Source organism: Octopus sinensis, linkage group LG4 (genome assembly GCF_006345805.1).
Source record: "Octopus sinensis linkage group LG4, ASM634580v1, whole genome shotgun sequence".
In the NCBI taxonomy this organism is placed as follows: Eukaryota; Metazoa; Mollusca; class Cephalopoda; order Octopoda; family Octopodidae; genus Octopus; species Octopus sinensis.
The window spans coordinates 95716379-95743442 of NC_043000.1; the positions used below are offsets into that span (position 1 = coordinate 95716379).

At 34.2% G+C, this 27064-nt stretch overlaps 1 protein-coding gene across 5 annotated transcripts in view; it reads right to left on the minus strand.

The window, feature by feature from the left end:
- Window positions 1-27064, minus strand: part of LOC115211033 (KAT8 regulatory NSL complex subunit 1) — an 86279-nt gene that overhangs the window by 26647 nt on the left and 32568 nt on the right. For all 5 annotated transcript variants that reach the window (XM_029779891.2, XM_029779893.2, XM_029779890.2 and 2 more), the window contains exon 3: window positions 3387-4168. In XM_029779891.2, coding sequence (XP_029635751.1) covers window positions 3387-4168 — 782 coding nt within the window. The remainder of the gene's footprint in view (window positions 1-3386; window positions 4169-27064) is intronic.

Here is a 27064-nt window from a genome sequence, read left to right on the forward strand (position 1 = left end):
TGGGGAAGAAATGGAGAATTAAATTTGTTAGTAAACACTCTTGATAATGGACGTTTTTTGTGCATATTTGTGTTTCCATCAAACACACTTCAGACATTATATAGAGAACTATATGAATATTCTAAACACAAACTCATAGAAATGAATGTATCTTCACATGACCAAACTTGAAAAAGATATAGCTATAATATGTAATACCCGAGTCATTCAAAGAATACATAGAGAAAATGATTGACTTCAAAAAGCAAAATTATTTCAAAATCCTAATTTTAATTTAGCACAAGTCCAGCATTCTAAAGTGAGGAGACAAGTTGATTACATTGACCCCCCATTACTTAACTGGTACTTTGTCTCACTGATACATTTCATTGTTCTTGGTTTCTACAACTGGATGCCCTTCCTAACAACAACCACCTTACAAAGTGTAGATTTTATCATGGCTGCAACGAGAGGTTACTACTTGCTCAACAAGATTAAGAATCTTCTTGAACCCACAATATTTTTGTTCATTCCCTAACCACTTTATAAAAATGTAGAGAACATTTCATTGTGGCATCAGTGCTGGTGATGTTGTATCTCATAAAACTAGAGAGACCTCACAACTATACAATATATGTCTGAGGAGATGGAGAGAGCAAGAGTGAAAACTAAAGAATCAAGATAGATGAGAGAATGTTGGATAGTAATAAGCATGAACAATGTGTTAGTGAACACACTCATTCAAACCTAAAACTTCAAGAAATGGAAAAGTAACCAACTTTAACACTATTGAATATACTTTAGTAAATCTTTTGGGTACTCTTTATAAACATTACTTATCTCTGCCGCCTCTCCCCCTGGCTCACACACACAAAGCCCACCTACATTGATAAAGTATTGAAGTTGATGTTAAATGTACTCCAGAAAGTAGTGACCCAGTATAGCAAGAGTCAAGTGACCAAAACTAGTAAAAGAATATCAAATTTCTTACAAAAATAAAAAGTTGTAAGCTCACAGATAAAGGAAAGCAACAAGCTGAGTTATTCACTGTTACAACAGTTTCTATTCCTATTAAATTGCAGGTGCTACACTTCCCATACCTATGCATCTAACTTATATAATTAGAGTATTAACCATATGACTTGAGTATACTTTTCGACCATGGTTGGTTATATCAGGAAATATGACATACATATACAATAATTGTGCTTATACAAAATGATGAAATATGAATTTTGAAAAGAAGAATATTTGTTATTGTCTTTTACTCCCTCTCCTCCTCTGTTTCTACAATTATTTTACTTTCAGTGTATGTGTGTGTGTGTACATGCATGTATAGCATTCCTTTAATAATTGATCACCACCAAGCCTAGTATGCGCACTCATCTTGCATCTCTTCTGTATCTTTTACTTTCTGTACCTGCCTCTCATATATATAATGATGCAAAGCTTAACTGAAGAAACAGTCCAACTAGCCAACATCTTTATCAGCTATACATTATACAGAGATAATTTCAGCAAATATGGGAACCAACTCTGGGTAAATTCCAATCTTATAAGCCCTCTTAAGCAAAACAGTGACTTTACCATATGTAACTAAGTAGTGATGAAAAAAGAAAAAACAAAAGCCACAAGTAAATGTATGTCATACATGAGAAAAAGTGTGGGGGGGGGTCACCAAGTTTAATATTGCTTACACTAACTTAACTGTTTTCCCTTTGGAAAATTGGAAAAGTAATTAACTTCAATTTGCACTTAATTATATTAGTTCAAAGTCAAGGGGAGCTTAAAAAGGAGTTTACTGCAAAAGATTTGCAACTGCACAACAGTTCCCACAAGATTAAATATTGTGCAATGCTAGTTTTATTTATATATGTGTGTATGTGTATATATATATATATATGCGCACGCGCGCATGTGTGTGAAGGCACATGGCTTAGTGGTTACAGAATTCGGCTCACAATTGTAAGGTCATCAGTTTGATTCCCAGCAGCACATTGTGCCCTTGAGCAAGACACTTTATTTCACATTGCTCTAGTTCACTCAGCTGGCAAAAATGAATAGTACCTGTATTTCAAAGGGCCAGCCTTGTCCCACTCTGTGTCATGCTCAATCTCCCTGAGAACTACATTAAGGGTACACGTGTCTGTGGAATGCTCAGCCACTTGCACATTAATTTCACAAGCAGGCTGTTCTGTTCATAGATCAACTGGAACCCTTGTCACCATAACTGATGGAGTGTCAGTAGTGCACATATAAATAAATAATAAATAAATATATATATATATATATATATATATATATATATATATATATATATACACACACACACACACATTAATGCTTGTTTTTATGTTGAGTTATACTAAAAACTTAACATTAAACTGAAGAATTAATACTTTTTCTAGGGAACATCTTATACTTCCACAAGGTAAAAGTAACAGTGGCTGCGAAGTTTTGGCCTGCTAGCCTTTGTTGACTGTCCAACAGAAGCTAGTAGATTGAAACTTTGAAGTCAGTGTCACCCCTTTCTTGTAAAAGTATAAGACACTCTCTCGTTATGAGAGTGCGTATTGGATTTGATGCAAAGTAGAATTTAAAATTTGAATAGTAGATATCAGGAAGAAATAAGGAACAACTATCTTAAAATATCAATGACAAATGATATTAAAAAAAAGCTAAGAAAATATTTTTACTTAAGAAAGAAGAAGGCTGGTTTGATGTGCATTCATAAGTAAAATATTAAAAAAAATTCTTAACAATGAATTTGCTATTAAAACCAGTAATATTTGTAGTGAAACCATTGCAGGATAGATTGATATAGACAAAGTTATTGTAGATGAAATATTCCAAGGATATAGTCAATTACAATGTAGTTATCGAAGGATGAAAGGAATGAGCAGGATTAAGATATTTTTTCTAGGTACACTACTGATTCTGCCATCCATATGCCTAATATCAAAAATATTGAGTTATTCACACTGGAGAAAATGAAATATTCTAAAGTTTCTACCTTACTTTGATGACAAACTTTTAAAATATGATAATTAATCAAAACTCTAATATCAGATGTTTAACACTGCCTATAAAACCCAGTTTGTGACATTTTCATTTGCACCAGCAGTCTAATTGTTATAAAATTTTGTGCTTATTTTTTTAAAACCATAAACATTGTTCCAGTTCACTAAATAATAAACAACCATATTGTCTTATAGCATGGGTGTCACCAATGACTCCTGAGATACAGTGAGAGTTACTAATGGCAGGCAAAGTACTGAAAATAGTAATAAAATAAAAAAAGGTAGCCCCAGTTAACATGAATTACTCAACTTCCCTCAATCTATAGAACCTTTAGTGGTATTGGCAAAAAAATTTTTTTTCTTTTAAAAAAAAAATAAGGAACTCACCTTGAGAAAAAGATAAAACTGGATGAAAAGAAGGATCCAAAAGTGACAACCTTTCATGTAAAGGCATGAGGTCAGGATCTAAAGTTTGAGTGTTATTATAACGTCCTCCACACATAGCACAAGGAACAACTGGAGTATAACAATGACATTTTACAGTTGAAAGACGAGTAGCTTTTCGATATAACTGGTGCAAACCAGCAGTTCGAAATAGTTTCCTTTTTCTGTAGCTTTTTACAGGGCGACACCTTGCAGCCTGACATGTAACATCAACAGGCACAGTAGGTGTAGCTAAGGATTCTGAATTCTCTAACAGTAGCTTATCATCAGTCTTTACTGTTGGTGAAGCTACATCACTGGTTGAAACACTTTTTCCGTTATGGTTACTATCAATTAATCCATTTAAGGATTTCTGTGTTGAGGACTGACAAGTGTCTTTACCACTAGACATTGGTGATGTCAGACCAGGAGGTAAAATGCAGTTAACTAATGACTGATTAAATTTTGAGGACTGAAAAACAAAGGGTTTATTAGATTTTTCTGTTCTCTTCTCTCCACTTTTTTCCTCTTGATTAAGGATTTCTCCTGTCCGTGAATTATATGTTACAGGTTGAGTTTGTAGAGATTCAAATATCAAGTCCCCTTTCTCACTTCGTATTTGTCTGTGTGTATCACTTTGCTGTCGTATTCGATATTCCAAATCAGAAACTTGAGCCTGTAACCAAGTCCATCGTGAAGCAATGGCGGAACGCTCAGCAGCCCATTTCCATTCAGATCTTCGATGACTGAAAACAAAAAAATTAAAACAATCAGCATTCTACTAATAATAAATTTTCAAAGTACAAAACTTGTGTACTCATGTCTAGTCGTCTTTATTTTTCTAATATCACGTATCTAACAAATCAGAATCATACTTTTTGCAAGAACAATTGAATACCAATAAATTTCATATAATCATGAAGAATTAAATATATTAATGTAAATATGAAAATTATATTACAACTGAAAAGCCAAATAAATAAACAGCTTTTATTTCTTTTCCTATAATACAGAAGGATTAACAAACAATACTAATCCAGCATAAGACTTTTCTAATGATCTTACACAGCTAATTAAAACTGAGCATTGTGCTTCTAATAAGCAGAATAGCAAAAGGTTTTGAATGAAAGAGAATTGAACAGAAATGAAAACTAACCAATAAAGCTGGGGAGGTTAGTTTTGTCATATAAACCAATCCTATGGAGAAAATTTAACTGGAAATTCTCATTTTATGCTTATCTGGATAAGCTGCATTAACAGTGCACAACATCTTCATGATTAAAATTAAAGGCATTTTAGTGTCATCATTATTTTTGTCTTTATAACAATGTACTGCATAAGGATATGTGTAACAAAATTGAATCATAAAAAAAATGTACACAAGATGTTGTTTTGGACAGTTTGACGGGCTATATTGTCTGCTTTGGTATGGTTTCTATAGCTGGATACCCTTCCTAATGTCAACCACTTTACAGTATTCTGGGTGTTTTTTATGTGACATCAGCAGTGACGTTTTTTTTTTTTTTTTTTACATGGCACTGACGCCTGGTTGCTGAGTAACTTGCAGGACAAAGACCTTTCAGCCAAGAAAGGGAGTGGAACTGTGGGGAAGTAGCTTTGTGCCAGGTGAGAGGTTAGAGTATAGTAGGGGAATAGAGATAGGTGTTTACCATAGAGAAGGATACTTAGCTATCCCAGCCACAAAACTTAGTCACACACACACACACACACAAAATCTTTTATCTTTTGTTTCAGTCATTTGCCTGCAGCCATGCTGGGGCACCACCTTAAAGGGTTTTAGTTGAACAAATTAACCTCAGGACTTCTTTTTAAGCCTAGTACTTTATTCTATTGTCCCTGTTGTTGAACCACTAAGTTACAGGGGTGTTAATACACTAACACTGGTTGTTATGCAGTGGTAGAAGATAAACAGATATACATACATAGATATGCCTTTCTATTATGTATTTACACATGTCCATATACATATTCTAGCAAACAGACCCATCCTTTGTACGGTTTAAGTTGCTTTGGTGGTATTTTTCTCCCACTAATTTTACTACCTAAAAGGTTTATGAGTAACATGACAATCTATAATTCTGATTAACCTAGGAACAAAAAATGAAATTGAAGGTTGGTTGTGGAGGTTGTTGCACTTTAATGATCATAGAACATATAAGTTTGCAAGTGATGCCAAAGCAGAGCTACTGAAGTGTCTTGGGAGTAGATTACAGATGTCTACAAAATACTGTTGTTTTACATGAAAGCAAAATTTCTTGTCAGAGACAGCCACATAAATGGTGTAAGGAAATTGAAGGAAGATATTAAAAGTTCCCCTCTGCAAGTTTTCTCAACAGAAAAGGGAGCTATATTTTTTGAGAGATAAGCTAACAAAAGCCCCTTTATTGTCTTCCCACATAGCCTGCACATAAACTAACAGTGAATAAAGTTAAACTGGTAAGGAGCTTTCTGAAAGATAATATAGCTTTCACTAGTGGAAACAAAAATCTTATTTAAAGGTTGATTCTTTAGGACAAATCATATATGGTTGTTTTAAAAGGGTTAGAACAACAACGCTAAAACGTATTTGAAACAATGGACATCAGTCGAAATATGATAATGGATAGGTATATAAGCATCCTTAAAGTGAAACAATGGTACCAAAGGTATAAACAAATAGAAGAGAGGGAAGGGAGCATCATCTTTCAAGTAACTCAGAATAGGTTACTCAAGTTTAATTCAGTTTAAATATGTAGATTAAGTATTTGGTATTGGATATTCATCACATAGTGTTCCTAGTCAACTAATCACTGTCGTAGGTGAACAGCGGAAATAGACAAAATCCTTTCACTTTTAAAAAGAGGAAAAATTACGGAAGACCTTACATACAAAAAAACTATGTCTATTTACATCCAATTACACAGGAGCTCTGGGCAAAATGTTACAGTGCATGACCATCCTTGGGACATAAGTAATGTGTGCACAAAGTTTGGTGAAAAATGGCTGAGAATTGTGGAAATGTATGCTTTAGTCATTATACACACACATACTGTGATTTATATATACTTGATAAGAAGATACGTGATCATAGGCACACCATTGCATTACATAAATCTTTTCAATACCAACCTACCTGAGACTGCCTCTTGATCTAGGATAGAAACTTTTTCACTTAAGATTATCTAACACCTTTTAAACAAAATTTCATATTAATTTATGTTCCAAATACCAACTTAATAACAGTAAAGTTGTTTTACTAAATTCATTATTTTCAAAATTACTGAAAGGTCATGTATTTCAATAGAAATAAGATAACAAAAAGGTTAATGTTGAGATTATTGTATACTTTTGATTTATTAATGTGATTTGTTGTAAAGTTATTCATTTTGAATGAAACAGAAGCAAGACAGAGTTGTTGCCAAGCCTCAGATTAGTATGATCAAAGATATTTCAGCAAAGACCATAATTTATTTAAAACTAATGTTCAATATGTCGCCCCATTAAAACAGTGGGGGTGTTGAGGGAGACTTGGCTGCTATTCTAAACAGGTCAAACATCCCTGTAGAAATCTCCTTATTGAAATATTAGTTACATTTCTGAGTGATTTCTGTTGGATTTACCATACAAATGAAAGGGTGAAATAAGGTGTTTTTGAATGTATAAAACTCATAAGGAACCCTTAAATTATCTACAAGGTGCCTCAATATGGTTGTTCAACCTCCTACAAACAACTGGCAAATACCTAGCAACCTTCCACTCACACCAACTGCTTTAACAAATAGTAAAGGTCACAGTTAAAAAAAAAACAAGTGGTCACAGCTGGAATGACTGATCATCTGTCTGCTCAATCATGCTGACACAGGATTAATCAACACCATATTAACTTATAGGGTATATGAATCATCAGTGATATAGATGACTTAGCTATTCTAAGTCCCGCTATATCCAGAGCTAATACATAAATTATAAACACACATGTGAACACACACACAGCATGCACACAAACATATGTACAGCCTTTCCAACTATGTGCTCTCAGATTCAGTTCCAGTGCATGGTAGCCTTGGCAAGTGTCTTAATACAGCCATGGGCTGACAAAGCCTTGAATAAATTTGGTGGAAAGAAACTAAACGAAGCCTATTGTAAGCACATGCGTGTATGTGTACCTTTGTCTTGATATGTGAGGATTGTCAATTGTCATTTTTATAAACACAAAACATGTACACACACATATCATTTAACATCTACTCACCCATCTTTGCATGGCTTACACTAAGTTTGTTGAATGACGTTTTTACATCCAGATACACTACCAGTCAACAACTATACATACACACACACGTCTAAACACAAATATAAATACATATATACAAATTTAGATATATAAACATATAAAGTAACTTAACCAAAAGAGAACTCAGTCACACAAGCTGTATGGCAACCTCACTAGAGTTAGTGCTACATATAAATTTTTTTTTTAAAATGGTTTTTAATGAAATAAAAGCACCCACTACACTCAGTACATACATTACAATAAAGTGGTTGACATTAGGAAGGTCATTCAACTGTAGAAATAATGCCAAAGCAGGCATTACAGCACAATGAGATCCTGACAGCATGCAAGATGAATGAGTGTGTGTATGTATGTGTGTATATATATATATATATATAAATATATAAAAACATACACACACAATCGACATTTAACATCCATTTTTCCATGCTTACCTGGGTCAAAGGAAATTTGTTGAGACAGATTTTCTAATCAGGTGCCCTTCCTGTTACCAACCCTCACCTGTTTCAAAGTATGGTATTATTCCTTGCTTCCATACTTATTTTTACACTAAAGTGGAAATGAAGGATATTACATGAAGTAAAGTAAGAAGATAGTAATGCACACACATGTATGATGGGCGTCCTTCAATTTCTGTCCATCAAATTCATTCACAAGGCTTTGGTTGCCTGGGGCTATGGTAGAAGACACTTTCCCAAAGTGTCACGCAGGGAAACAAACTCCTTACCACACACACACATACATACATACATATATATAAATGAGTAACAAAGATGTACAGGTGCAGGAGTGGCTGTGTGGTAATAGCTTGATTACCAACCACATGGTTCCGGGTTCAGTCCCACTGTGTGGCACCTTCGGCAAGTGTCTTTTACTATAGCCTCGGGCCGACCAAAGCCTTGTGAGTGGATTTGGTAGATGGAAACTCAAAGAAGCCTGTCGTAGATATGTATATATGTGTGTGTGTTTGTCCCCACTAGCATTGCTTGACAATCGATGGTGTGTTTATGTCCCGTCACTTAGCACTTCAGCAAAAAAGACCGATAGAATAAGTACTGGGCTTACAAAGAATAAGTCCCAGGGTCAATTTGCTCAACTAAAGACGGTGCCCCAGCATGGCCACAGTCAAATGACTGAAACAAGTAAAAGAGGTGTCAATTCATTACAGGGATTTCAAGCAACACCTTTAATTGATTAATAAAAACATTTACATCATTTGAAAGAAACCTAGCAAAGTGCCTCAATTTAAGTATCTAATTCAACAGAATCTTAATTACATTTTCATATATATATATATATATATATATACACACACACACACATCTATAATAAATATTTCCTCATACACATATGTGTATATATATATATATACACACACACACACACACACACATTTAACCAAGAATAATCATAGAAACACACACACACACACACACGTTCATGCATATGCTACAGTTACAACAATTATATTTATAAATAACAAAAAGATTTTTGGGGTAATATTCTTTTAAAACTAACAACTTGTTTTCAATGAAATATAAGTCAATATTGTGGTATTTCATCCCAGGTCAGCACAGCCAAGTTAACTTATGACCAAGGACACTCCAATCATCACCATACAGGATTTTTTTTTTTTTATTTTGGCTTTTCATAACAAGGTCTACATTATCAAATAAGCCATTTTTTATCTTAAGATAATAGCTGCAAGATTTAAAGGGCACTTGGGTGCTATTTCTAGCAGGCTGAGAAATCATGTGGAAGTCCCCTCATTGATACCTAAATTATATTATATTGTAACGATTTTTTTCTATATTTTTTTTAAAACAGGTTGGACACAACTGTAATAGTAAACTGATGTGTTTCCAAATGTGTTTGTTACAATACAATGATTACGCACATACAGATATCTACACAGCTCTAAAAACAGTGACCATACACGCATTCATATATGGACAATAGATGACTTGCTGTTAAAGCAACAAACACACACACACTTGAGAAATGCCTTTTCCCATCCAAGTACTTTGTTTAGTCCCACCACTACGACCTCCCACCACTACCCTATCCAGATTTTTACACTTATCCAACAATCAATCATCGCACACAGACAGGTGGAGTGTACGACTGCGCAGTATAGACATCCAGTGAGGCACAAAGACACACACGCACAGATGGCTGGAAAATTCATTTAGAAATTAAATGAATGAATGAATATTATATATATATATATATATATATATATGATAGTACTCATTTGGCTAATAGCAAATAACCATTAGTAAAAAACAAAACAATTCAAGTAAAATACCAACATGCCAACACACTTGATACCAGGCAAAATTCACAATATCATACTGAATAAGTTATATAATGACAATAATATTGTTACTATATTATTTCACTATTCCAGTATACCATAAAAATAAACTGGTTTCTAATTTAAACATGAGATTTTTGGTGAAACAAAAACCACCAACTAAGCAGTTATCACACTAAAACCATTTTAAGATGTAGATATCACAAAAGCATCACAAACCAGACATGATTTGAAAGCCTTCACAAGTCTCATTCACACCTGCCTATAATGTCTCATTGTTGAGTCAAATGCAACGCTCAAAAAAATCTTGTCTTTTGTGCTGTTGAATATGTGTCAGACAACTGATTACTTCAAACCAGACCTTATGACCAAAAGAAGGAAACCCTGTGTGTGTGTGAATGTTTCATAAGTACCTTATACTTAACCTCTATATCAGATTTAAGTATAGGATGAAAGATTCTGCAAATTCCGACATTTGTATGGATCAGAGAAAATATTACCAACGCAGTGATAAAACACTGGACAAAATAATTAGTTTTATAATTTAGTTACATCTATTTACATTTTCAATTTAGATTGCCCCCTGGCTAATTTTGCTTTCTTTCATTTTTTAGCGTCAAGTATATTTACATACAGTAATGATGTGCCTATCTCCTCTCTCGTACTGTGTGTGTGTGTATATCATCATCATCATCATCATTTAACGTCCGCTTTCCATGCTAGCATGGGTTGGACGGTTCAACTGGGGTCTGGGGAGCCCGAAAGCTGCACCAGTCCAGTCAGATCTGGCAGTGTTTCTACAGCTGGATGCCCTTCCTAACGCCAACCACTCCGAGAGTGTAGTGGGTGATTTTATGTGCCACCGACACAGGTGCCAGACGAGGCTGGCAGACGGCCACGCTTGGATGGTGTTTTTATGTGCCACCGACACAGGTGCCAGATGAGGCTGGCAAACGGCCACGATCGGATGGTGTTTGTTACGTGCCCACTGCACGGAGGCCAGTCGATGCGGTACTGGCTACGGCCACGGTCGGATGGTTTTCTTGTGTGCCACGTGCCACCGGCACTGGTACCACAAAGATACAAATTCCATTGATGTTCATTTGTTTTGATTTTCACTTGCCTCAACAGGTCTTCACAAGTGTCACAAGAAGGAAGGTATGCACAGGTGGACTGACTACGTCCCAGGTAGGGGCCACAGGTTATGGCCTGACTAGTCTTGCCAGGTCTTCGGATGGTGTTTTTATGTGCCACCGACACAGGTGCCAGATGAGGCTGGCGAACGGCCACGATCGGATGGTGTTTGTTACGTGCCCACAGCACGGAGGCCAGTCGGTGCGGTACTGGCTACGGCCACGTTCGGATGGTTTTCTTGTGTGCCACCGGCACTATATTCATTATTATCGTTTAGCATCCGCCTTCCATGCTAGCATAGTCTGGACAGTTTGACAGGAGCCTGCAGACAGCTGGATGCCCTTCCTAACATCAACCACCCAGCAGAGTAGACAGTGCTTTTTATGTTGCACAAGCTATATATATATATATATATACACACACACATACATACATACACACACACATAGGGTGGTCCAAAAGTCGGTTTACAGTTATCACGTTGACACTTTAAATTTCTTTTAAAACATTTTATTACACTTAAATTTCTATCTTACAAACTGAAAAGGGAGCTTGACAGAATTAACTAAATTACCATAGAATAATGGTCTCATATTTTTTTTATAATTAAGATCTAAACTGTTAATATATGAATGCAAAAGAGATAGTTGAATAACTGTAAACCTACTTTTGGGCCACCCTGTATATATATATACTAGCATACCTGTGTCAGCAAAAATACCAATAGTTTTATTAATGATAGAAAATGGCAAATCAACACATGGGGCAAACCACTGACAAAAGTCAGCAATCTAGAAAATATATGTACATACACAGAATTGAAGCACTTGAAGAATCAAAAACGATTGTAACATCTCGGTTAAAAACATCACCTACATAAAGTACGTTAGAGTGTATATGTGGGTTGTGTGTGTGTGTATAAATAAATATAAAATACATCAAGTATAGGACATCTCCAATGAGTGAAAAATATATAAACACACAAGAGATAAGTAGAGGACAAAATACCAAAAAATATACAATAAGAACAAGACATCAACGGGTGAAAAATACATAAACTGATAAAGAGAGACAAGTAGGGGACAAAACACCTAAAAAAAAGTCTAACCCTTCCTCAGTTGTCGACTTAATTACTCCATATACACGTATGTACATATAGATACATATAAGCATAAATATATACATACACATATTTACATATATATGCCGCCACGAAGTACGGTCACGGGCCATGAGTGGATTTGGTCAAAGGAAACTGAAAGAAGCTTGTCATGTGTGTATATATATATATATATATATATGAATGTATACACATACCTCTGTATATACATATGCATGTGTGCATGCATGCATATGTTTGTTCACATTTTTTAGATTGATGAAATCATTTTATCGAATATAGCATATACCTGTGTGTGTGTGTGTGTGTGTGTGTGTGTGTGTGTGAGTGAGTGAGTGTGTGTGTGAGTGTGTGTGTGTGAAATTGATAAATTTGATTTCATTTTCATTCAGAGCTCAGTACAGTTTACTGCCTCTGACTGTCACTCATTGCCACTTCGTTTGTTGTTTTACTCTTCTTTCCCTTGCGTCATTGGAGCAAAGCTTAAGAGCTGCTGCTTGCATTAGCATCTCTCACTGTCACCCTTTCGCAGTTTATCTGTTTTACTTTTCTTTGCCTACACACTAAGCATTTTATTATATACAAAGATATATACATACACACACACACAATTAGAGGATATGTTAACGTTGTGAAGAGATGGTTGCATCCAAGGAAATACTAGTTCAATACCTAGTAGCTCTGGGGAATGAAATCCCCTTAAAACAATAGGTATATACAAAGCATATAGTTTATATCTATTTAAAGAAAAGAAAATGGAGATAAGGAAGTTAATAATTGTTTATTATTAACAAATTGGTCATCATGCTTCTTACAGCTGTTTCAATTAATACTCAATTTAATTACGAATTTGTACATTAAATTTACATTTATGTGACAGGAGTATAATTTCATCAGAGGAAAAAAGATGTACCTTTGGATGTTATATGTGGGCTTATCAATCCATTTCAAAAGGTACATTAAACTGAATATTAACAGAAACAGCTGTAAGAAGCAAAGATGACCAATTTGTTAATAATAAACAATTATTAACTTATCTCGATTTTCTATTCTTATTTTACACACACACACACACACACACACACACATATATATATTTTAATATATAAAATCCGCTCCATCTGTCTGTTTATGTGCTTATAACTCGAGTATTGTTCATTCAATCACGCTAAAATTTTAAACATGGATACATGAGAGAGCTGGGCGTTCTGTAAGCTAAAAAGATTTTCAAAATTGTTAGTTTCAAAGTGAGAATTTTTGTAATCTTTAATGTCCTGTTTGTTCTGCCATAAAAACAACCAGTTGCTCAGATGGCATATACCATTTCACTAGCAACAAGGGAAGTACAGGATGACAGTCAGCCAAAGCCGTCACTATACTCTCTCTTCTTTCCTCTCTCTGTGGGGTTAATAATCTTAACCTTTAGTTACAGTTTCTCATTCAAACTACATAATAGGCAGAATTATTAGATTAAGACAGTGGAGTGTTTTGAGGGAGATCTGGCTGCTATTTCTACCATGTACAGGTCTGCCTCATTGATATTATATATTCCTTACGCTTTCCAAAACCGAGTTACAGATTTTGATGTATGGGGTATCAAAAGATTCAGTACTATTTTGGCTACAAATTAAACTTAATTTTCATTCACATATTTGCATTTCAAAATTTTAACATAATCTTTTCCATAAATCAACTATCGTGACAATTTCATACTGTTATGTGTGTACATTAAAAGATATCAATCATCACGACATACAACTTCACTCACTCACTATCTTTCTCTTTCACATACGCAGGCATTCACACACATGCCCATTTCATATAGACGTACATACATCTTTCACTTTCTTTCTCTGTTCTTTTCACTTTATCTTTCAATTTCTGCACTCTTGAAATAAAATTTTTACGGATACAACTGCTTACAAAAATAGGGATTTCTTTCTATCTTCATAAATTTTTGTTTACAATATTGAGAAAATTATGCCAAAGAAAAGACATAATCTCTCCAGAAACAAGTATAAAGCAAGGAGGATTGAAGAAAACTGAAGGCAAGAGTCTGAAGAGAGAAGCTAGATGAGATTTTCTCAACTTCAGCAAATGCATGTTGCAGCACTTAATGCTGGATCATGAAATCAATGTTTTAATGATTAGAGAGAGGTCCAATAGAATAGCTCTCAGAAACAGACTACGTACAAATTCATTCTTCACAACTCCTGAACCTGTTTTCAGATATGATTGATCCCATTCTTATAAAAATAATAACTCTGTCCAAATTGGTGTACAAAACACATATTGTCTTTTCTGTAGAGCCTTTTCAAATAAAACAAATGGTATGTGCTGCTCAGGCAGTCAGGTAACATTGCCAGCACTACCAGCTCCTTTTCAAACTCTTATGGCTCTTCTAGAAGGCCTTTCCATCCAGTCAAAAGATTTTCTGAACAATATCAGACAATAGAACTCTGCAAATGACATTGTTTAGTGCATCTAAGACAGATAAACATGAATTTATGACGTTAAAGTTCAAGGGCAAGTCTATCACCTCATTGGTTCCTTGTTACCCACAAATGAACACCCACAGTTCCTCCAAATTTACTTTATGAGGGATGTAGGACGACAAACCCAAAGGCGGTGTCAACATTTCAGATGATAGGTCGTGTTAGACACAGCCCCTAACTGCTGCAAAAGAGAGTATATCCACTGACAGCTTCCCAGTGCATTCAAAAATCACGTAACTCTCCCGGTTTAGGGCCTGAAATACTCCAAAGAGATGCATAGCATATTGCTTAGTCGAATTAGCCCATCATTTACTCTACAAATGTTTTGTCATCAATGGTGCACTTTCCCATATCACCTGTTTCAACATAACTGTAATATATTATATACAAACTATGCCATTTTAATCCCAAGTAACGCCAGGTGTCTCTGTTAGTGTGTGTGTGCGTGTGTGTGTGTGTGTATGTATGTATGTGTGTGTGTATATATATATATATATATATATATATATATATATATATATATATATATATATATATATATATATATATAGATATATATATATATATATATATATATATATATATATAATATATATATATATATAATATATATATATATATAAAAACCTCAAATTACACAGCTTTTATGGCCGTTTATTTTTCACCGGGCTTTCTAGTTTGAATCCATGTCATTTTTTAGACACTATTTGTGTAAATAAGTAGGCGCGTAGTAATAATAAATAATAATGATACATATATATATATATATATATATATATATATATATAATACACACCTGATGAACATATGTATTCATGTCTGTAGTAGCAGCATAGCCCGGTGTTGCCTGGGTATGTGAGAGCCCCTAGTAGGCAACGACTAATCCCAATCTAGTCCTTTCTCTCTAGGGAACGAAGGCGCATGTGTAGGTTGCAAATGTCTTCACTTCCAAATAATTATCAAACAGCTATCGATAATTCAACCCAACCAATTCCTACCAGGAAGAAATTACATTCAAGACTTTGCAGCCGCAAGTTATTCAAATACTTTTTTTGTTTAAACTTTCTTTATAACTACCACCCCAAACGTTTTACCTTAAATTTTTGACTTACCCTAAGGGTCCTCGGATGCTACTTGCAAACTCTTGGTTTATCATAAACCGCTTTTGTCATGTGCACCAAAAAACCTTTTCTATTCGTTTGTTCAGTTTTGTCACTTTTGACTTTTTCGTTGTTGTCACATTGCTGCCCGCTTTTTTGCCGTTTTTGTACATTTTTATACATTTTGGGATACTTACCCCACGTATTCCGAGAGTTAAAAAGTCGAGTTGCGTCCCCTAGACAGTCTGTGGTTTGTGTTTAATACACAAATCGGTTTGCTATGTGTGCCACATATGATTTAATTAACCGATTTTTTCCAGTAATAAAGTATCCTATTGGAATAAAAAGGGCCATGTAGCTCCTTGGAGCAGACATGATGCTCGCTGTGAATTTCAAAAAAAAATCCTGCCAATTTGTGAAAGATATTGTTGAAAATATGTCATCTTGAATTTGAACGCGATTTCCCAAAATGGCATGATTTTATCGATTTTTTTCTGATGGTAAGGTATTGCATGGAAAACTAACATTAGAATTAAGTTTCTTAGAGTAACATTAAGCTTCACCATGAGTTTGGTGAAAATCGATTGCAAGTTGCGAAAACTACAATAGAAAATGTGTTGCATATAAAAAGCTTAGACTCTCAACCCCATGTTGAATTTATCGATTTTTTTCAGAACTGGGGGAACTTTTCAAAATTTTCGCTGCGTTAGTTTTGAATTATGACATTGGGCTATGTGTGTGTCAAGTTTCATCAGAATCGGTTGAAAGCCGTGGTCAGGGTGAGGGTACAACCTGACAGACACACAGACAGACAAACTGCCGTTTATATAGAGAGAGATTAGCTATATATTATATATGATGTATTTTATATGCTAAATAAGCATATTATATATGATATATTTTATATGCTAAATAAGCATTTTAGAAATTATTATATGTTTACAATACATATACCTGTGTAGGACAACAAACCCGAAGGCGGTGTCAACATTTCAGATGATGGGTCGTGTTAGACACGGCCCCGACTGCTGCAAAAGAGAGTATATCCACTGACAGCTTCTCGGTGCGTTCAAAAATCACATAACCCCCACAGGTTAGGGCCTGAAATACTCCAAAGAGACGCATAGACTCTACAAATGTTTTGCTGTCCATGCCACACGTTCCCATATCACCTGTTTCAACATAACTGTAATATATTATATACAAACTATGCCATTTTAATCCCAAGCAACACCGGGTGTCTCTGCTAGTGTGTATATATATATAAACCTCAAATTACACAGCTTTTATGGCTGTTTATTTTTCACCACGCTTTCTAGTTTGAATCTATGTCATTTTTTTTCATTTTATAGACACTATTTGTGTACATAGGTAGGCACATAGTAATAATAAATAATAATAATAAAATATATAAAATACACACCTGACGAACATATGTATTTATGTCTGTATTAGCTATATATTATATATGATGTATTTGCAGTATATTTTATATGCTAAATAAGCATTTTAGAAATTATTATGCTTACGATATATATATCTGTGTAATAGTGTGTGTGTGTGTGTGTGTATAAATGCATGTATATCAATGGTAATTTAACACCTAGTAAAAAACGTGTGTTCTATCTGTATAGTGTGTGTTAGGGTTGTTTAAGTTAAAATATCACATTTACTAATGGAAGGATTCAATACAGATGTTAGCATTAGCTAAATTTCTATTGATTGACTAGGACTTCAAAATTTACTTTTTGAGACATATCCGAATATATATATATATATATATATATATATCGAAAGACGTTATATGACAAGCAATATGCACGTTTTCTCCGTATGTAATATATGCTAGTGTATTGGGAGTATGTGTGTGTATGTATGTATATTATATATACACACACACATATATATATATAATCTCAAGCTGAAAATCTGTACTCCTTTTTTACCTTACATATATTTAACGCAATGCCAGTAATTATTGTGTTGATATATAATTAGAGAGAAATAGAGAGAGAAAATGAGGGAAGGGGGAAGCAGGCGATGGAGTTGACCAAAACAGAAGTTGCAGTAATTTAGTTAGATTTTTATTTATTACATTTTGACACAGATTTCACCTGGAGATGAGAGGGTTCATGAGTAATTAAATTTTATATTTGTTCCTCTGATCAAATATTACATGAAACAATCCATTCACATTCAATTATATGTATACACACCAAATATTAACTTCATACTTGATAAGAACAAAGTAACTACTGGAGGAGCTCATAAGGTAATGCTGAGCTTTTCTAGCAACATCCACCAACTGGTTTTCTCTGGTCAGTTGTAGCTATTTCACATCACACCCCACACTCAGTGCTCACTAGAAAGACATTCCTGCATAATCTCATTTTTGTTCTGTGCAAGTAATGAAGGCAGAATCATTAAAGGGTCAGTGTTAAATTACGTTTTATGTTCTCAGTTCAAATCTGTTTGAGATCGACTTTACATTTCATCTATCTCCCGGGAATCGATAAAATGAAGAACCAATCAAATACTGAAAGCAATTTAACCTTTTCGTTACCAAACCGCCGAAAGCCGCCCGAAAAAAATTTTGGTTAATGTGACCAAACCGCCCAAACCCGCCCGAATTTACCTATTCATATTTAAATGAGAATATCAGAGCAAATCTCTTTAGTACATTCGTGAAAACACGTGATTATGCTTCGTAAATAGTTCATCTACAGTTTTGTACAACGATCGACATGTAATTTTAATTCCCTGAATTTTGGGAGATTTTTTTCCACATTTTTTTCGGCATCGATTTTTCTTCAACTTTGAAAATGGATAGGAGTTTCATGTTATCAAGCATTGATTCCGAATTAGAAAATTTGTGAAACAAATACTGGGTACTGTTGTGGATTCAGTTTTTATACAGGGAAACTAATGTTAGTCAGCATGGCTTAGGGTATGATGTGGTCTGGAAGTTATTGTTTGAAGCGATCAATGCGGAAACAAACTTACGCACAGAATGTAAATAAACACAAAATGGGGGTTCAAATTTAGGAAAATTTGTGAAGCAAATACTGGGTACTGTGTGGATTTAGTTTTTATACAGGGAAAATAATGTTAGTCAGCATGGCCTAGGGAACGATGTGGTCTGGAATTTATCACTTCCATACCATAAACCAGGGCCGTATATTATTTTTTGACCGATTTCTTTAGTTCGGTCAAACTTACGGTGGATTCCAGTATTTCACTTTATTCCACCTTTATGGTACACCTGTTGTGCATTAAATTCAATTGATGATATAGTGATGTACACAATTCTTCTTTATCAAAATTTTGTTGCATACCCATTTGAATATTAGCTGATGATTCATTTTCTATGGTGATGTTTAAACAAAATTTTAATATATTTACCTTTTGCTCAATTTACCTGTAATTAAAGTCACTATTTTAAATGAATGTACAGCCTAATTACATCTGCCTAGGGTAGTATTTCAAGGCTATGAAAGGATTAAGTGTTCATCTTAGATATTTACATATAGCTTGTTGGAACAAAATATTTACAATCAGATCTTGTTTGTCATTGTACTAACCAACAATCTGCCCAAAGAGATGTGGTACCTGCTTCTAGACAAGCAAAGTTGTACCTTTCTTACAAGGAACAACCAAATGCAGGAATATCTTATCACTTCAGGATTAGCAATCCAGCATTTTTACTATATTAGATATTTCCTCCCAAAATTGCGAAATTCAGAACAACTTCTTTAAAGCTATTGTACCTTGTATATTCAACAAGTAATAAATTGTACCTCTAAACAGGTTACCTAAAAATGAGGAAACATTTTGGAGGGATTGCAGCACTTTCAAACCCTATGCTATTAAATATGCTTAATTTCTTCCAAGTTATCTATCTATCAAGAAATACAGCATCATGGTAACACTGTGCACCTGAAAATCTTGTTGAATTCCAAAACATATTTGCAACTAAGATCCATGTAAATCAAGGAAAGACTTACAAGAACTCAATGTTTCTGTAATGCAGAATGTAAATGCCTAGGGAGAATTGTGACTGTTTAACTGAAAATCTATTGGTTGTACATGAAGATTTTAACATAATAATCCGTATATAAATCATACTATGATTTGCAAGTGCAGTAAAAAGATTAAAATGATACTCTGTCATGACAGATAGATGGCAAAACACTAGTTGTTCAAAGATAACCAGGTTCAACAGTATTAAATCAAAAATGAATGGTAAAAGTACATCCTATACTTGCAGTTGTAACCCAGAAATACAGGATTTCAAAATTAAAAAGAACATGCGTGTAGATGTTTTAACAAATTACATTAAATTAAGTATCTCATTAGCTTCAACCCCTGCCAGCATGGAAAGTGGGCGTTAAATGATGATGATGAGATTCATAAATGAAGGGAATTTTAAATTTCAACTATTTTTAATTAGCTTCTCAATGGATCTCATAAGGTCATACAAGAAAGTGCCATATCAAAAGTCTGGCATAGCAGTAGCATCACTGTTTACAATGTTACTGCTACAAAAGCAAAGGAGGTGCATTTGAGAGGAAATTAAAGAGACAGTAAATAGTTGGACTAGGTTATGAAATTTACAACAGAGTCACTGCAAAATTGATTAAAAGATATTTTAACTTAGAGGTGATGCAGTTTGGAAATGTGCCAGGAAGAGCTATTATCGATGCTATATTCCTAGTGAGACAATTGCAGAAGTAGTTAGCTTGGAGTAAACCCCCATGCTTAATATTCACCAGCCTAGAGAAGGCTTTGGTTGGGTCCTTCTCTGTGATCTGATGGTTGCTAAAGCTGGTAGTTGAATGACTTCTGAGAGTCATACAAGTTATGCAGAGGTGCAATCAGTAAAAAAAAATTTAGTACACAGGTAAGGCTATATCAGGACTCAGTTCTAAGCATCCCACACTTCTTTATTTTATCTCCATGCCTTTCAAGACCATCTGTCTGTAGGAACACTTAGTTCTTACAGTGGATTCTGCAGATCTGATAGAGAGATTCCAGACATAGAAGCAAAACATTGAATTGAAAGGCCTTTAAATAAATTTATGAAAGACTAAACTTTTAGGAAGACAAGTTCCTGCTACCATCAGGGAAATGAATGTGCGCAAATCTAGTAGCTGTGCCCAATGGATGAACAACACATAGGATCATAGGAAGGCTAACAAAGGTAGACTTCATATATGTTGCAGGTGCCCAAGGGTAATAAACACTAACAGTATTTATTCTCTCAAATTCATCTACATGATAAAATTAGGTGGGTATTCTGAAAATAGTAACAAGAGTAAAAACAGGTTGGAAAAAGTTCCGAGCTATCGCTACTGGTAACGAAAGATTTCTTCTTCAATGAAGAACAGATAACATAATACAAGACCAGGATGATTGGCAACATGTGGTATTGGAGAAGACCCAACTACATGTGCAAGAATGGTGAAACATTGAAATGGGACAGAGATGGAGGCTGGGATATTTAATAAACAAACACCTGAGCCTTTTACTTATTTTGTATGTGCTAACTCTCTCTCCACCTGCTAACCAAATACCTATATGACACCTCATCTCCCATTCAGTTTATCATGCCATTCACCCAATGAGAGTAAACAGTAAATCTGTCCACTACCAATATCTATCTCTCAACCCTCCTCCTTCCCATCAGAACGCCTATGAATGAGAGATTGCATAAAAATCTGCTGGTATCCAATACTTTCCCTCAAGCCACTCCTAACAACATCCATCTCTCACATGCTCTCTCTTACCAGCTAATGATGTGCCATACTGGTAGTCACTACTTGTTCTCTCCCAAGTCACTCATTACACTTTCTTACCACCAGCTATGCCCTCAACTATCCACGCTATGCCTTCAACTATCCACCTCTCTCACACACAAACACAAGCTAACGTGTAGCTACCTTCAGTATTTCTCTTTAATTACTGCCTCTCTTCTTTCTATATCACTCCTAGCAATTATCTCTCATTTCTTCTTCCTCTTTTTCCAGTCTCCCCCAATCAATGTTTCATTCTCACACTCATCCTACTTCAAATTTTGCAATCACCCAATCTTCTACCAATTCTATTGATCACATTGCCCTCAACAGAGAATGCATGAAGTAATGAGGACATGTCAATCTTGCAGGATATGAGGCAATCTCACTTGTATTTTTGCCATGATAAAATGCATCCAGACCACTCTGTAAAATAGTTGTTGTGAGGAAGAGTATACAAACCATGCCAAAAACAAAATATACAAGCAAGACATGGTCCCAGGCCTGTCTAGGAAGTCAGTTACTCTGAACAAAAATTGACTCAGATTGTAACAACCCAAGCAAGCACTGAAAGCAGATGTAAAATGATGAAAATGAAACATAGCATATTAGATGTAAAATTGTTACAATAATACTATATACAAAATAGCTAAGCAAATAGGCTTAAATTTAATCACGGTTATAAAAATGAAAAATTCAAACTAAATGGAGACTGAACAATATAAAAAAAGCTCTAAACAATCAAAACAAATCAAAAATGTCAAGACAGGATCTAAAAGCTATATACTAAATGTAGAATTGACATGAAAATGCACATGATTACAATTCCTCTTCTAACTATTAACTACTGAAAAAGATTAATGATGTAGACTCAGAAAAACAGCTAAGAACCCATATATAAATCAACCTAAGTATCAATCATTATTTTAATGTCCACTTTCCCATGCTTGCATAGGTCAACTGGAATTTGTTGAGGTAGATTTTTCTATAGCCAAAAGCCCTTCCTGTCACCAACCCCCTACTCATTTCCAAGTAGTGTAATAATTCTCCATGACCAGGCAATTTCTTTTATAACAAGTTTTTCTCTCAGCTCATTTACACTGTTGTTCATGCACACTGAACTCGTACATCCAGTAGAATATACTTGCCTCATTTCTTTCTAGCCTTCACACACATCCCACATTGCATTCAACATAATTTAGCTACCATGAAGAAGTAACCGTCATCCACAAGCATCATACAATCTGCTCTTTGCTTGACGAGAGAATTTCTTTGTTACCATCAGATAGATTAGCTCCCTGAACTTTTTCTATCTTCTCCTTACTCATCTAGCCAAAGTTACCATCTATTTCACTTCTTGTGCACAGCACACTTCTGCAAGCCACAGCTCTATTATTTTGTCACTAAAAGACAGATGGTGATCATTTGATGACTGTCAAGGGGTAATTACACATTGCCACTTGAACATTCTACTAAAAAGTATACTAATGAGTACAGTACCAACATAGTGCCATTAGGGCTTTTTTTTTTTTTTTAAATAAATCATTGCACGTGATTGTCAAGGTTTTATTGAATGAATATCCAACTACTTTACAACCTGAAGTAGGTGCATTCTCTTCTATATTACCAGTTTATATTCAGAATTACTGCTCTTATAGATGGATTGCCTTCACTGCAGCTAGTGAAATACATGTATCCCCACATGCAGAATTTTATCAGAGTTACTGCTTTCCTAGCCATGTTGCATTCAACTATGGCATTTAAAAGGAGTTATACCTCATCAGTCACTAAAGCTTCCCCAACCTCACAAAATTTTTGTCCAGAATTCAAAATGTTTACATTAGTTTCAATGTATTTTAACAAAAGAGATATGGTTTTATAAGCCTATTCTGGTTACCTCCTCTTAGCTCTTCTTTGGGTTTTTTACCCTTTTTTTGGACATCACCGTCCACTCACATTTTTTCAGGCAGCATACTTCATTGATGTAGGTCAAATCTTCATATAAGTGCAGCCATCATTTGAATATGTCATAAATACATTTGATACTAACAGACTTTCTTCGTTCATCTGCACTCAATTTGTGTCTGCTGTGTATTGCACATTGAAAAAATATCTGACAATTTTGAGAAAAAATTAGCCAACTAAGTTCTACTGCACTATTTTTGACAACCTACTTTGATACCAAAAGATGTAACAATTCTTGTAGCTTCTGGTTATCTTACCTTTCTCTTTGTACACTAAGTTTTCGTTACCATTACACCTTGAATAAGGCCTTTTAAATAATGCTACTTCTTTATAAGGTATATACAAGAATGAAAAACAAATAATCAGGAGAGATGGGAACAAAAGAGAGTATTAATCTTTGGTATGCAATAACAATAAAGAGTTCAGGTGAATTAAAACAGAGTGAAAATAAAGCTTTGAAACAATACCAAAGTATTGTAAGATGTAGAGAGAAAAAAAAATAGGGAGTGTAAGATATATGTCAATGTTTTGATACCAACCCATCCAATACCACTTTCGCTAATTTATATTTGAAACAATAGCTTAGAAATATTTAACCCTTTCATTACTGTATTTATTTTGAGATGATCTGTGTTTCTTTCAATTATTTTAAATATAACAAAGAATTTAGTAAAATGACTTAGTTATCATTTAGCTAGTGTTAGGAACATAAATGGTGACTAAGGTTTGGTGGAACATTTTAATTTAAAACTTATGGAAACAAAATATTTGTACTACAGAGTCAGAACCGGTTTCAGCCAGGTTGGTAACGAAAGGGTTAAGACATTAGCTTATTTTGCTAAATTCATTATTTTCAAAATTAAATGAAACAAAAGCAGACATTCAAACTGCGAACTGTATGGGAGTAGAACTGTGGTTTAATCTGGTTTCAAAACAAAAGAGATTCTTACTATTACCATATTATCATTTCCTCTCCTTCATATCATGTCACAACAATAGCCTATGTGCCCCCCACCCACCTCACTTTTTTTAAAATATATACAGATGATAGGGTGTAAAAGAAATTTCTTAATCTGAAACCAATTTTTTTTAGTGCTTGTGTCATTACCCCTTTTAATAAGAAATACTTAAAATTGATAACAAACAATAAAAAAGTCAGTCATATTGATATCATTGGAATATTTAATGTAAAATATCTGTTATTGCACAGATTCAAGTTTGCTTATTAAAGATGAAAATTATTTTGAGTGTTTATCGACCCCTTGGATAACCACAGACTCTCAAGGGATCCATATTAATCACTTTCCCAAACCTGTGTAAATGGGGATTAATTTAGTTCCTAATCCTAATAGGTGAAGATACTACATAAAGGTTGTATCATTGCCTAGGATGTGGCAAACTATTCTTAATTGGTGAAACAATACCCGATTGCTTATAATGAAGTTCCTATCCAATAGTATAACCAAAACTATTTCCTTTCAGAGTTTCTTTTTCTGATATACATATTTTACACACATAAAATTTCTATTCTTTACCATACAAGTGGTGGAGGGTAGAGAATAGTTGTTACCTAGGATCAAGATAGAAAACAAAAACATTTGAAAATGATGCTTATATCATACAATATTTATGCTAATAACTATAATATAACAACTGCTAGCATAAATTACTTTAACAATAAATGCAGATACAACAAGTAAATCAAGTTACTATTCTAGCATAATTTCTGTCATACATTCAATCTGGTCTTTAGATGGGAAGACATCATTTGTACTCTCAAGTTTCCAGTCAGTCAATATTGAAGGTAATATCAAAGTCCAACTAATTAATCTTTATGAAGAGACACGAGATCAATGCTGCTGAAACATCTATTGTAAAGTGAAATAAATATTCCTAATAACTGTACAGCATTTATATAGACTTAATAGCATTGATAACACTGACTTTGATAATTATACCAGTTTCTAAGCAAAGCATGTTTTACCCCATGGCCAGACATGTTTTCGCAGAATGTTGGAAATGAATGACACGGCTTGTATGACTGACACTCATATCTATCATACAATGTGAAGACAAGGAGATACACACACACACAATGTACTTTTTTTAGTTTTTGTTCATCAAATTCACTCACTAAGTTTTGATTGATCCAGTGCTATAATAGAAGGATCAAGGTGCTTTCTAACCACACAGACATGCCAGCACCAATTATTAAACAAAAACATTTTGGAGAAGAAATAAAAACCAGATAACTCCTTAAAATGTGTAACTTATTTGACATCAACCCACCTCTAGTTCCATGATACCAAAATTTTTTGTTATATTAACGATTTACATTTCAATAAAAGCCCTCCATCATAATTACTCATTTTTGTTACTAAAATTATGTGCTCAGATTATTTCTATGTAAGCTTGAGAAGTATGTTAATTTGTTTAAATGACACTGACAGGTTAGGGTTAGGGTATATGTATATCAGAAAAAGAAGATCTGAGAGGAAATAATTTTGGTTAACGTTATACTAGTTATTGGATAGGAACTTCATTTAAATTCATCAACATGAGAGATATTAAATGGAAAAGATTATAAATTAACTGAACATTTTCAACAAAAAACTATCCATAACTCTTAAGAAAAAAAACCCTGGTTACTAAACACAAGCATAATTTTGACAGCATGCTGTAGATAAAAAATGAAAAAAGAAAAAGGGAAGGGCAACTAATTGAGAGCTTTCTTTGAAAAGAGGTCATAAGACTTCAATCACTGTCCTGATGCCAAAACACTATTCTCTGCTCTTGAAATACAAAGCATTTCCCCACTCAGCATTAAATGAATAAAATTTCAAAAATAGGTACTAAATTACATCAAACAATACTACTGCTGGAATGAAATTAAACAAAAATTACAATATACGAAAAAGACTGATTTTAAAACAGTTGTCAAAAATTAAAAAATGCATGATACCAAGAAACATCTAGTACCAACAATCGTAGAAAGCACCACATAGAAGAATCCTAAATGTCATTTGAGTTTGAAAGATGAAATGTCCTCTAACCACAAATATCTATGAAAAAGGGTGATCAGCACTCATACTTCACTCATTAAATTAACATCAGTGAGGCAACAACAAAATTTTGGATAAATGGTAAATCAATAAACAAAATAGAGACCACATCACTGACAACGTTTTAATTTACTTTTCCATGGGTCAGATAAAGATTACATTGAGGAAGAGTGTTCTACAACCAGATATATACTACAACAACCCTCACTCATTTCTAAGCAAGCCAATTAATCCCCCAGTCTACTGAACAATGTACAGCCCAGACAGTTACATGGAGAACTAGAAACAAGTGATACTGAATATGCCTCTTATTTACAAAGATCAAACCAACATATCAACAAACCCAGATATGCTTTTGCAGTG